Raw genomic sequence first — 12,500 nt, 5'->3', positions numbered from 1 at the left:
ACACACAGACATTGACCATCACCATGTGCACGGACCACCGAAGCCCGTTTTCTCTTTCCCCAAATGTCAGCTGTTTATTAACGTTTTTGTGTTCGCTGGCCCCCCCGGGTTGCCAAATCATGTGCGTGCAACAAGCGCCGGTGTTGCCACATCCGTGAAACAAGCGGACCATGACGCACTTTGGGTGCTCATATCCCCCGACGGGTATGGTCTAGCAATAATAATATTAAATATAGCTGCAAGCAGCGATAATACGGGGCCAGTGAATAGAGAGAGAGAGAGAGAGAGAGAGAGAGAGAGAGAGAGACATGGAAACGGAATAGATTGAAGAGCACTTGAAATGCACTTGCATTAATTGACACAATCATGTTGTGTGCAATGCAACTTAAATGAAGTCTGCATCAAGTGGGGCTTGAACTGGCAACCTTGAGGTTCTAAGGCACACACTTAAGCGAGAAACCATTGGACCAACAGACCTGACCTGGTGAATATGAGAGAGAGAGAGAGAGAGAGAGAGAGAGAGAGAGAGAGAGAGAGAGAGAGAGAGAGAGAGAGAGAGAGAGAGACATGGAAACGGAATAGATTGAAGAGAGAGAGAGACATGGAAACGGAATAGATTGAAGAGAGAGAGAGACATGGAAACGGAATAGATTGAAGGGAGAGAGGGAGAGAGCGAGAGAGACATGGAAACGGAATAGATTGAAGAGAGAGAGAGAGACTTGGAAACATAATAGATTGAAGAGAGATGGAAGCGGAATTGACATCTCACCTATTGCCATTAACAGGAATCGAACCCTGAACCTTCGGATTGACAAGCTGCAACACTACCTATAGTGCTATAGCTTTGTACAGGCTGAGGTTGTCTGTTGAAGATAAAAGTGAACCAGTGAAAGCAGCCGATCTACAAGCTCAGAAACACGTTGCTATCTGAAAAGTTTTGAGATTGTAGATCGGCTATTTTCAGAATGAACTATGTCATACATTGAAAAGACATACTCTCAAATAAGCATTTCAGGTTATCTTTAACAATTGCACTTGCATAATTGACACAATCATGTTGTGTGCAATGCAACTTAAATGAAGTCTGCATCAAGTGGGGCTTGAACTGGCAACCTTGAGGTTCTAAGGCACACACTTAAGCGAGAAGCCAATTGGACCAACAGACCTGACCTGGTGAATGAGAGAGAGAGAGAGAGAGAGAGCGAGAGAGAGAGAGAGAGAGAGAGAGAGAGAGACATGGAAACGGAATAGATTGAAGAGAGAGAGAGACATGGAAACGGAATAGATTGAAGGGAGAGAGGGAGAGAGCGAGAGAGGACATGGAAACGGAATAGATTGAAGAGAGAGAGAGAGACTTGGGAAACATAATAGATTGAAGAGAGATGGAAGCGGAATTGACATCTCAACCTATTGCCATTAACAGGAATCGAACCCTGAACCTTCGGATTGACAAGCTGCAACACTACCTATAGTGCTATAGCTTTGTACAGGCTGAGGTTGTCTGTTGAAGATAAAAGTGAACCAGTGAAAGCAGCCGATCTACAAGCTCAGAAACACGTTGCTATCTGAAAAGTTTTGAGATTGTAGATCGGCTATTTTCAGAATGAACTATGTCATACATTGAAAAGACATACTCTCAAATATGCATTTCAGGTTATCTTTAACAATTGCACTTGCCATTAATTGACACAATCATGTTGTGTGCAATGCAACTTAAATGAAGTCTGCATCAAGTGGGGGCTGAACTGGCAACCTTGAGGTTCTAAGGCACACACTTAAGCGAGAAGCCAATTGGACCAACAGACCTGACCTGGTGAATGAGAGAGAGAGAGAGAGAGAGAGAGAGAGAGAGAGAGAGAGAGAGAGATGAGAGAGAGAGAGAGAGAGAGAGAGAGAGAGAGAGAGAGAGAGAGAGGAGAGAGAGAGAGAGACATGGAAACGGAATAGATTGAAGAGAGAGAGAGACATGGAAACGGAATAGATTGAAGGGAGAGAGGGAGAGAGCGAGAGAGACATGGAAACGGAATAGATTGAAGAGAGAGAGAGAGACTTGGAAACATAATAGATTGAAGAGAGATGGAAGCGGAATTGACATCTCAACCTATTGCCATTAACAGAATCGAACCCTGAACCTTCGATTGACAAGGCTGCAACACTACCTATGAGTGCTATAGCTTTGTACAGGCTGAGGTTGTCTGTTGAAGATAAAAGTGTGAACCAGTGAAAGCAGCCGATCTACAAGCTCAGAAACACGTTGCTATCTGAAAAGTTTTGAGATTGTAGATCGGCTATTTTCAGAATGAACTATGTCATACATTGAAAAGACATACTCTCAAATATGCATTTCAGGTTATCTTTAACAATTGCACTTGCATTAATTGACACAATCATGTTGTGTGCAATGCAACTTAAAATGAAGTCTGCATCAAGTGGGGGCTTGAACTGGCAACCTTGAGGTTCTAAGGCACACACTTAAGCGAGAAGCCATTGGACCAACAGACCTGACCTGGTGAATGAGAGAGAGAGAGAGAGAGAGAGTGAGAGAGAGAGAGAGAGAAGAGAGAGAGAGAGAGAGAGAGATGAGAGAGAGAGAGAGAGAGAGAGAGAGAGAGAGAGAGAGAGACATGGAAACGGAATAGATTGAAGAGAGAGAGAGACATGGAAACGGAATAGATTGAAGGGAGAGAGGGAGAGAGCGAGAGAGACATGAAACGGAATAGATTGAAGAGAGGAGAGAGGAGACTTGGAAACATAATAGATTGAAGAGAGATGGAAGCGGAATTGACATCTCAAACCTATTGCCATTAACAGGAATCGAACCCTGAACCTTCGGATTGACAAGCTGCAACACTACCTATAGTGCTATAGCTTTGTACAGGCTGAGGTTGTCTGTTGAAGATAAAAGTGAACCAGTGAAAGCAGCCGATCTACAAGCTCAGAAACACGTTGCTATCTGAAAAGTTTTGAGATTGTAGGATCGGCTATTTTCAGAATGAACTATGTCATACATTGAAAAGACATACTCTCAAATATGCATTTCAGGTTATCTTAACAATTGCACTTGCATTAATTGACACAATCATGTTGTGTGCAATGCAACTTAAATGAAGTCTGCATCAAGTGGGGCTTGAACTGGCAACCTTGAGGTTCTAAGGCACACACTTAAGGCGAGAAGCCATTGGACAACAGACCTGACCTGGTGAATGAGAGAGAGAGAGAGAGAGAGAGAGAGAGAGAGAGAGAGAGAGAGAGAGAGAGAGAGAGAGAGAGATGAGAGAGAGAGAGAGAGAAGAGAGAGAGAGGAGAGAGAGAGAGAGAGAGAGAGAGAGAGAGAGAGAGAGAGAGAGAGAGAGAGAGAGAGAGAGAGAGAGAGAGAAGAGAGAGAGAGAGAGAGATGACATTTTACATCCTGCCAAGTGAAAAGCAACATGTGGTTTCACAGTGTCTGAATTAAATATTAGATTGTAATGTCTTAAAAAATTGCACATGCATTATTTGATGCAGTCATGTTTTTGTGCGCTGCAATTGAAAAGTGGAATGACCCACCTACAGACAGAGCCAGATAGACAGACAGAGTGAGAGAAACAGACAGCTCAACCTATTGCCATTGACAGGAATCAAACTCTCAACCTTCGGACTCACAGAATGAGACACTACAAGTAGTGCTATAGCTTCATCCAGGCTGAAGTTGTCTGTTGAAGATCATACACTTTTGCCTTCTGTCATGAACCAAGCCCTGTTTCACTAACACTAAGATCACTCGTTCACAAACCATTTACCAATAGAGAAATTGTATGTCTCCTCGAAACCGAAACCAGTGAAAGCAGCCGATCTACAAGCTCACAAAACGTTGCTATCTGAAAAGTTGTGAGATTGTAGATCGGATATTTTCACAATGAAGTACGTCATACATTGAAAAAACATACTCTCAAATAAGCATTTCATGTTATCTTTACCGTTTGCATATGTATTCATTGATACAGTCATGTTTTTTGCAATTCAACTTAAATGAGTCTGCATCAAGTGAGGCTTGAACCGGCAACCTTGCGGTCGTGAGGCACTCGCTTAAGGGAGAAGGCATTGGACCAACAGACAAGAACCTGTGAAAAAGGAGATCACACAGATGATACAGTTTCACGCAAATAGCTGAAAAATCCTGGGTTTAAGTGTTTTTCAAACTGCTCAAAATTGCAGACAATCTAAGGGCGGAGCTTACTGGTTAACGTGATACATGTGTTCCTCATGAGTCAAGGCACATGTGTAAGCAGGTTTAATGGCTGTCGGCCAAACGAGGCATGACTTTTGCCTGTTTAAAGTTTGCACTTTCAAAAAAATAGCTATAGCGCCCCCCTTTGACCAATTGGAGTAAGATTGGTTTCAGTAATATTTGGAATGACCCTCAACATTAACGCAAAGTTTCAAGAAATGTGAGTCTGCATGTATGTGTTAGGGGCAGATGAATAATTGTCATAAAACTGCAATATTCATTGGCTCATTAAAGCTTCATTTTTTTCACTTATGGAAAATCTTTTGCACATGTTTGTCGGCATAGGTCCAAAGTTCATGTGTAAAACGTTTCGTGCAGATTACTCAAAAATCCCAGGAGGAGATAGGTTTTAACTGTTTTTTCATATAATTCAAAATGGTGGGAGATCTAAAGGTCAGAGGTCAAAAAGTCAGAGGGTTAAAGTTGTTCATCATGAGTAGACGCATGTGTGTATTGAAGTTTTATGGCTGTAGGTCAAACAGGGCATGAGTTGTACCTGTTCAAAGTTGGCATTTTCAATTGAGTGCTATAGCGCCACCTTTTGACGAAAGATTGTGAGAATTATTTCTTGATAGTTTTTCATGACCATCTACCATATGGCCAAGTTTCGTAAAAAGCGTATGCCAAAAGTGGGAGAAGAAAAAAGAGGGGAACATTAAAACAGGTCCAGAGCTGAGAGCTCTGGCCCCGTAATAAGGATAATAATAATAATCATATTTACATATTATATATATTGAGTGCTCGGTGCAGTGCAGCTGGATGTGTTATTAATGATAATAATATTAATCATATTTACATATTGAGGATGTCTCGTGCGGTGCAGCTGGATGTGTTATTAATAATAATAATAATCATAATAATCATAATTACATAGTGCGGTGCAGCTGGATGGACATCGGTGTTTGGAGTCGACCCGGCGAGCTCATTGGTAGACTGTCACTGTCCGAGTGCTCCGGGCTCATTGATTGGTTGAGAAACTGCGAGACAAAGGAAATGCGACCAATCAGAGGATAGGTCAGGGCTTTGGAACGGTTACAGTACATTTCAAGACATTGATTGATTGATTGATTGATTGATTGATTGATTGATTGATTGATTGATTGATTGATTGATTACTTTATTAGAAGTTTGCAGAACAAAGCACAGTAAAGTACAGTTAAGCACAGTAAAGTACAGTTCAGTGCTAAAAGGATTTAAAACCCAAGAAAGCACTATATGGCTTGTTTCCATTGGGTTCCTTTGTACTCAATTCATAGAGACATTACATGACAGACAGATGTACACTACTATGCAGAATATCATATAAACAGTTTAGAAATTACGAAAAACAAAAATATGTACAGTAAACAGTTCGGGGGGGGGGGGGGGGGGGGTTGTGACTTTTACAGGGGCCAGTTTTGAATTTCAGCCGCCTGTGGGTACTCTTTTAGAGCGGTTTTGAAGGAGAGTATGGATTTACACTCCTTCACTTCTTTTGGTAGGGCATTCCACATTGTTGTGGCCTAGCAGGAGAACGAATTCAACCCCTTGTTTGTGCCAAATCTGGGTTGGACGTGATCAGTGGAGCTTCCTCTGGCATTGTGATTGTGGACTTCCTTTACGTTCAAGTACTTTGACAGGTACATGGGTGACTTTGTGGTGTAGTGTATGTTGTTGAACTGGGGTTCAAAGGGTTAACAAAACGGTCATTTTGAGAGTTTTAAGCATATTTTCATTATCGCCATAATATCGTTAATCGCAATTATTTTGGCCACAATAATCATAATAACATGACATTTTCATATCGTCCCATCCCTGGGGAGGCCTTACTGAACCAAACCATTACACACAAAGCAGAGGGGGAAATGAGAGATGGCACACTGATTGGTTGTGAGTGGTGATGATGATGATGATGTCATCAGATGACCAGTTTGGCGATTGGACGGACTAGCTACCTGCGAGGGTGAAAAGGGGAGGAGCTTTCTGACGGGAGAAGGCTTGGGGGTGGAGCAGGAGAAACCGGCCAAAATGGCATTGCACCGCGAGCGGATCCTCTGCCCCGATTGGGCGAGGCCCTGTGCTCTGTGGGAAGGCTCCTATCCTCATCCAATGAGGAGAGGCTCTGGGGAAAAGGGGCGTGAATAACAAGTGGTCAAGACCTCCACTATTGGACGCCTTGTGTTCGCTTTTCAATGTTGGTTAAGTTTCTGTTTTTGGCTTTGTTTGTGAATACTTTATTTTATTAAATACTTTGTTTTTAAATACTCTATTCTATTAAAGAAATGTTCTTATTTTCAATCAATAACACACCCCATGAAGCCTTGAATTCATGCAGATTTTTTAGTTTTTGTCACATTCCTGAGACAATAATTCCTATATATATATATATATATATATATATATATATATATATATATATATATATATATATATATATATATATATAATATATATATATATATATGCACACAAAAAGTTTGTAAACGTAACTTCGGTTGATTATTTCTCCCCCTCAATAATACCAATTGGTTTTGTGTTATACATAGCAGCTAAACGTGTGGGTAGCGCCCCCAGAAAATTGCCAAAGTCACCCAATATGCTTCTGTTGGTAATCGCTCTCGTTTTGAGCGACCTGCCAGCAGCTGACAGGTGCGCGACTGGCACAGGTGTGTGACTGGCACCTGAGCATGGGTCCTGCAACTTTGACATCTGTCTTCCGTACCGTTGTGTAAATGTTGCCTGTAAATCTCTGGAAGAAAACCTATGGTTCCTCAGTGAAGCGAGGGTGAGGAACCGGTCTTCTTGGGTTGTTGTCTTCCTTTGACTTCACCAGTCTCACAGAACTTGGTCCTAAGTTTGTAAATGGTACCAGGGCTGACATCAAATAATGCTGTCACTCTGTATAACAGAACACCAGCTTAACTTGCCCTGTTGCATCATGGGTCTTATCCTGAAGGGACAAACGTGGCATCTTTCCATGGGGTCAGTGTTGCTGCTTGGAGCATCAACACAAACTCAACAAAGTTGCAGAACCCATGTTCAGGTGCCAGTCACTCACCTCTGACTGGTTTTGAGCGACCTGCCTGCACACACCTGCTGGCAGGTGTGTGCTGGCAGGTCGCTCAAAACTAGAGCGATTACCAACATATGCATATTGGGGGATTTTGGCAACATCGTTGGGAGGCGCTAGCCACACGTTTAGCTGTGTTGCTCATTCCACGAATGCCCGATCCTTACAAGCTGTACCTCGTTGTAAAGGTGACTAATCAACGATACAAATGATATAAAACTATATACCAATTGGTATTATTAAAGGAGAGAAATAATCGATCGAAGTTAAGTTTACGAACTTTTTGTGGGCAGTTATATTTATATATAATAACATAAAATACTGTCTTGCACAGATATTGACTTACCGAGTCGATGACAGATTCCATAAACTCTGGCAGAGTGCTGGTGTTGTTGGTACGCTCTGTGGTGCCCAGCGAGCGCTCTGTGCCCACAGAGCGCTCTGTGGCGCCCACAGAGCGCTCTGTGGTGGTGCCCACGGAGCGCCCTGACGAGGCGCTCTCCTCTGGCAGACAGCCTTGGTCGTGGGGAGGGGCCGGCGCGGCGGCCTGGTGGTGATGTAATGCCATGGCCACTCCCTCTAAGCTGTCAGTCACAGAGCTGTGGTTGACCCAGCTGGGATAGGGCAGGTTGATCTGAGAGAGAGAGAGAGAGAGAGAGACCTTTGTTAATCCCTTGTAGGAAATTCCAATGGAAGCTAGCCACATGGGGCGGCAGTAGCTTAGGGGTAGAGCGGCCGGATGGCAACCGCATTCCTATTCCCAGTTGGATCCCGGGCTCCCCCAGAGTTAGTGTTGAAGTGTCCTTGAGCAAGACACTGAACCCCTTATTGCTCCCGATGAGCAGGTTGGTGGCTTACATGGTTTCCTCATCGGTGTGTGTGTGTGTGTGTGTGTGTGTGTGTGTGTGTGTGTGTGTGTGTGTGTGTGTGTGTGTGTGTGTGTGTGTGTGTGTGTGTGTGTGTGTGTGTGTGTGTGTGTGTGTGTGTGTGTGTGTGTGAATGTGTGTGTGAATGTGTGTGTGAATGGGTGAATGTAATGCACAATCTATGTAAAGCGCTTTGGATAAAAGCGCTATATAAATGCACCATTTACCATTTACTAGAAGTTACAAAGATACATGGGACGTTTGCAGCTGCAACGAATGAGTTGGTCTGGTTTCAACTTCAATGACAAGATACAAAGACACAAATATGCTGTATCTGTGTATCTGTGTATCTGTGTATCTGTGTGTCTGTGTATCTGTGTGTCTGTGTGTCTGTGTGTCTGTGTGTATCTGTGTGTCTGTGTATCTGTGTATCTGTGTGTCTGTGTGTCTGTGTATCTGTGTGTCTGTGTGTCTGTGTGTATCTGTGTGTCTGTGTGTCTGTGTGTCTGTGTATCTGTGTGTCTGTGTGTCTGTGTATCTGTGTGTCTGTGTGTCTGTGTATCTGTGTATCTGTGTGTCTGTGTATCTGTGTATCTGTGTGTCTGTGTGTCTGTGTATCTGTGTGTCTGTGTGTCTGTGTGTATCTGTGTGTCTGTGTGTCTGTGTGTCTGTGTATCTGTGTGTCTGTGTATCTGTGTGTCTGTGTGTCTGTGTGTATCTGTGTGTCTGTGTGTCTGTGTGTCTGTGTATCTGTGTATCTGTGTATCTGTGTATCTGTGTATCTGTGTATCTGTGTGTCTGTGTGTCTGTGTATCTGTGTGTCTGTGTGTCTGTGTGTATCTGTGTGTCTGTGTGTCTGTGTGTCTGTGTATCTGTGTATCTGTGTATCTGTGTATCTGTGTATCTGTGTGTCTGTGTGTCTGTGTGTATCTGTGTGTCTGTGTGTCTGTGTGTCTGTGTATCTGTGTATCTGTGTGTCTGTGTATCTGTGTATCTGTGTGTCTGTGTGTCTGTGTATCTGTGTGTCTGTGTGTCTGTGTGTCTGTGTGTCTGTGTGTCTGTGTGTCTGTGTGTCTGTGTGTCTGTGTATCTGTGTGTCTGTGTGTCTGTGTGTCTGTGTATCTGTGTATCTGTGTATCTGTGTGTCTGTGTATCTGTGTATCTTTTGTGTTTGCCGGTGTGAACACATCAGCATTAGGGGTTATTGTGCCTTGCTCATGGGACACTAAAGGGACCCGCATGCTACCAAATGAGGTGGTCACTCTATCACCCTTTAGGTGATAGAGAGATAGAGATCACCCTTTAGGTGATAGAGAGAGCGCTCTCTATGATAGAGAGAGCTCTCTCTATCACCACCGCGGTGATAAGGTGATAAGGTGACCACCGAAAATGGTAGCATGCGGGTCCCTTTAGACATTGGGGGGCCGGGAGGCGAACTGGCAACCTCCTGATTACCAAGCCCCCGCCCCTCTGGCTGGCTGGGAATCAAACCTGTGACTCACTGTTAGCCATTACTTGGAGCCCATGTGGTACAAACCCTAACCATTCAGCTATTGGTTCACCAGAGAGACAAGCAGACAGAGAGACAGGCAGACAGACAGACAGACAGACAGACAGACAGACAGACAGACAGACAGACAGACAGACAGACAGACAGACAGACAGACAGACAGACAGACAGACAGACAGACAGACAGACAGACAGACAGACAGACAGACAGACAGACAGACAGACAGACAGACAGACAGACAGGGGAAGGGAACTTGAGGCTGGGAGGTTGCACAAGGGCAGAACACACAACCAGGGCTTAGATAAGATTCTGTTTCATCACTTCTGTAGAAACACGAACCACGAAACACCACGAAACAGACCCCCCAGATGTTTCCTCCTCACACACACACACACACACACACACACACACACACACACACACACACACACACACACACACACACACACACACACACACACACACACACACACACACACACACACACACACACCAACGCACGCATGCAACTAGGCAGGGTCACAGATAACCATTTCTTGTGTTGACACACTTTCACACGTCTACACTTGTGCACATTCTACTACAAGGAATGACACACACACACGCGCGCGCGCACACGTCGCACATTGCACACGAACACGCAACGCGCGCGCACACACACACACACACACACACCACACAGAGACTCACCGGTAGTGATGGCTGTCCTCTCAGTTCGTTCTCGGTGGACATGAGCAGCAGTTCAATCTCCTTCACCCTCTGCTCCTTGTCTGGGTCTTCATCATTATAGTGTCTCTGAGAGAGAGAGAGAGAGAGAGAGAGAGAGAGAGAGAGAGAGAGAGAGAGAGAGAGAGAGAGAGGTTACTGTGTGTCTGTGTGTGAATCATAGAATTGATTCAAATGTTACTTTTGGTTTAAAACATCCCTTTAATCGTTATTTTTGGTTTAATTAAAGCCCTAAATGGTCTTACTGATACATTATGAGAAACTTAATGCGGCCCGGGGGTCAATATCTGAACACTGACATTATTATTGATTTATAATTTCCAAACATACAAGTTTCCATGATCCATTTGCATCAAATTCTATTAGTTCTTTCTTGCTCCACCATACATGTTTGAGATCTGATAACTCCACTTAAAGGAGAATTTTGGACTAAAGTTTTCTTACCTTTTCTATGACGTTATGATATCTTAGGATGAATGGTACAGTAGAACATTTTCTACCTCCACCCCTGATCACATATTTTAATAGCTTTTTTTGTTTTTAAATGTTGGTGAGATCTGACGTTCATAGTGACAGAAACACTATGCAACCAAAAAAAAAAAAAAAACAGAAGTCTCGCTAGACGAGATTGAAATCTCGAGATTTCAATCTCGTCTAGAGAAGCTTTTTTTTTTTTTTTTTTTTTTTTTTTTTTTTTTTGGGACAGTGTTCTGTCACTATGAACGTCAGATCTCACCAATTTTTTTTTCTATTAAAATATGTGATCTAACCTAAGGCCTATCCGCGCACCTTTTAAGCTGTGGCGGCTCAGGGGGGGTGGAGTTATGAAATTTTTCTACTGTACCATTCATCCTAAGATATCATAACGTCATAGGAAAGGTAAGAAAACTTTAGTCCAAAATTCTCCTTTAATGGCCCCCAGGTTGCTTAGGTCAGGGTCTCTCAACCTGCGGTCTGAGACCCCCTGAGAAAATTGGCTCCGGTGTGTTGCTAGCCCAAAGTCGCTTATAATAAGCGAACATTGGCAACGCTGAGCGTGCGTGGCTGCCAGGTTTAGCGAGAGAAAACAAGCAACCAAGACTATGAAAACAAGCCCAAAAGAAGCGTCCCCTTCGCCCCCCGCTGGGGTCCGGGGACCCCCGCAGGGGTCCGGGGACCCCCGCTGGGGCGTTCAGTGTTTATTATAATTGAATGTATTGTATTGTAATGTTCAGTATTACCTGGATAGCAGCTGTTCCATGCTGGGGAATGTTGAGGAAGTTTAAATGCAGCGCCATGGGAACCGGCACCTGTAGACGGAGACCAATCACAAGACAGGTTGGATTCACAGCTTGACCAATCAGAAGACAGGTTGGATTCACAGGATGCGGGGGTAAAAAGTGGTCGACTTAGTCGTTTATAGTCGATTACAAATTCGGCATCAATTCACTTATCTATTCATTGATAGATACAAATATGATATTTTCAGTTGGCGGTCCGTGGCCGAATATATAGTGTGTGAATACATATTACTCTACAGTGGTGTAAAGTTACTAAGTACATGTACTCAAGTACTGTACTTGAGTACAATTTTGAGGTATTCTTCAGTATAGCCGATCTACAAGCTCACAATGTGTCACGTTGTGAGCTTGTAGATCGGCTATTTTCGAAAGATTTTTTTAATACATTTTGAACAATGACTAGCCTACTTTTACTTTTGGTACTTTAAGTATATTTTGATACTTTTGTACTTTTACTCAAGTGCATTTTGAATACGGGACGTCTCTTGTAACAGAGTATTTCTACATTGCAGTATTGATACTTTTACTTGAGTAAAACTTGTGAGTACTTGTCTCTCTCTCTCTCACCCTTGTGGGCGTCAGAGATGTAAGGGTAGTTGAGTGACGTCAGGGGGGCCAGCGGCCCGACGTGATTGGCCGAGAGGTGGTGGTGGTGGTGGTGGTGGGCGTAGCTCATGATGTGATTGGCCGCCTTGGCGTAGTGGGCGAGGCCTCCGCCAGAGGAGGAGAGCGAGGAGGAGGGGCTTCCCTTGGAGGCGGGGCACATGTATCCTTCCTGCTCCACCTTCCTCCTCATAGTGG

General features: G+C 43.7%; 1 protein-coding gene across 1 annotated transcript in view; it reads right to left on the bottom strand.

The window, feature by feature from the left end:
* The window catches only part of myb (v-myb avian myeloblastosis viral oncogene homolog), a gene marked incomplete at its 5' end in the record, with an annotated part of 27,036 nt that overhangs the window by 9,411 nt on the left and 5,125 nt on the right, over positions 1 to 12,500 (bottom strand). The window contains 6 exon segments of the mRNA XM_080457670.1: positions 5,138 to 5,244; positions 7,663 to 7,950; positions 10,384 to 10,488; positions 11,640 to 11,708; positions 12,267 to 12,269; positions 12,271 to 12,500. The exon segment at positions 12,271 to 12,500 is cut by the window's right edge and continues 32 nt beyond it. Coding sequence (XP_080313796.1) covers positions 5,138 to 5,244; positions 7,663 to 7,950; positions 10,384 to 10,488; positions 11,640 to 11,708; positions 12,267 to 12,269; positions 12,271 to 12,500 — 802 coding nt within the window.

Source organism: Gymnoscopelus braueri (genome assembly GCF_963280865.1).
Source record: "Gymnoscopelus braueri genome assembly, contig: SCAFFOLD_159, whole genome shotgun sequence".
Lineage (NCBI taxonomy): Eukaryota > Metazoa > Chordata > Actinopteri > Myctophiformes > Myctophidae > Gymnoscopelus > Gymnoscopelus braueri.
The sequence above is the reverse complement of the archived record's forward strand: the minus strand, read 5'-3'. Positions and strand labels throughout refer to the sequence as shown.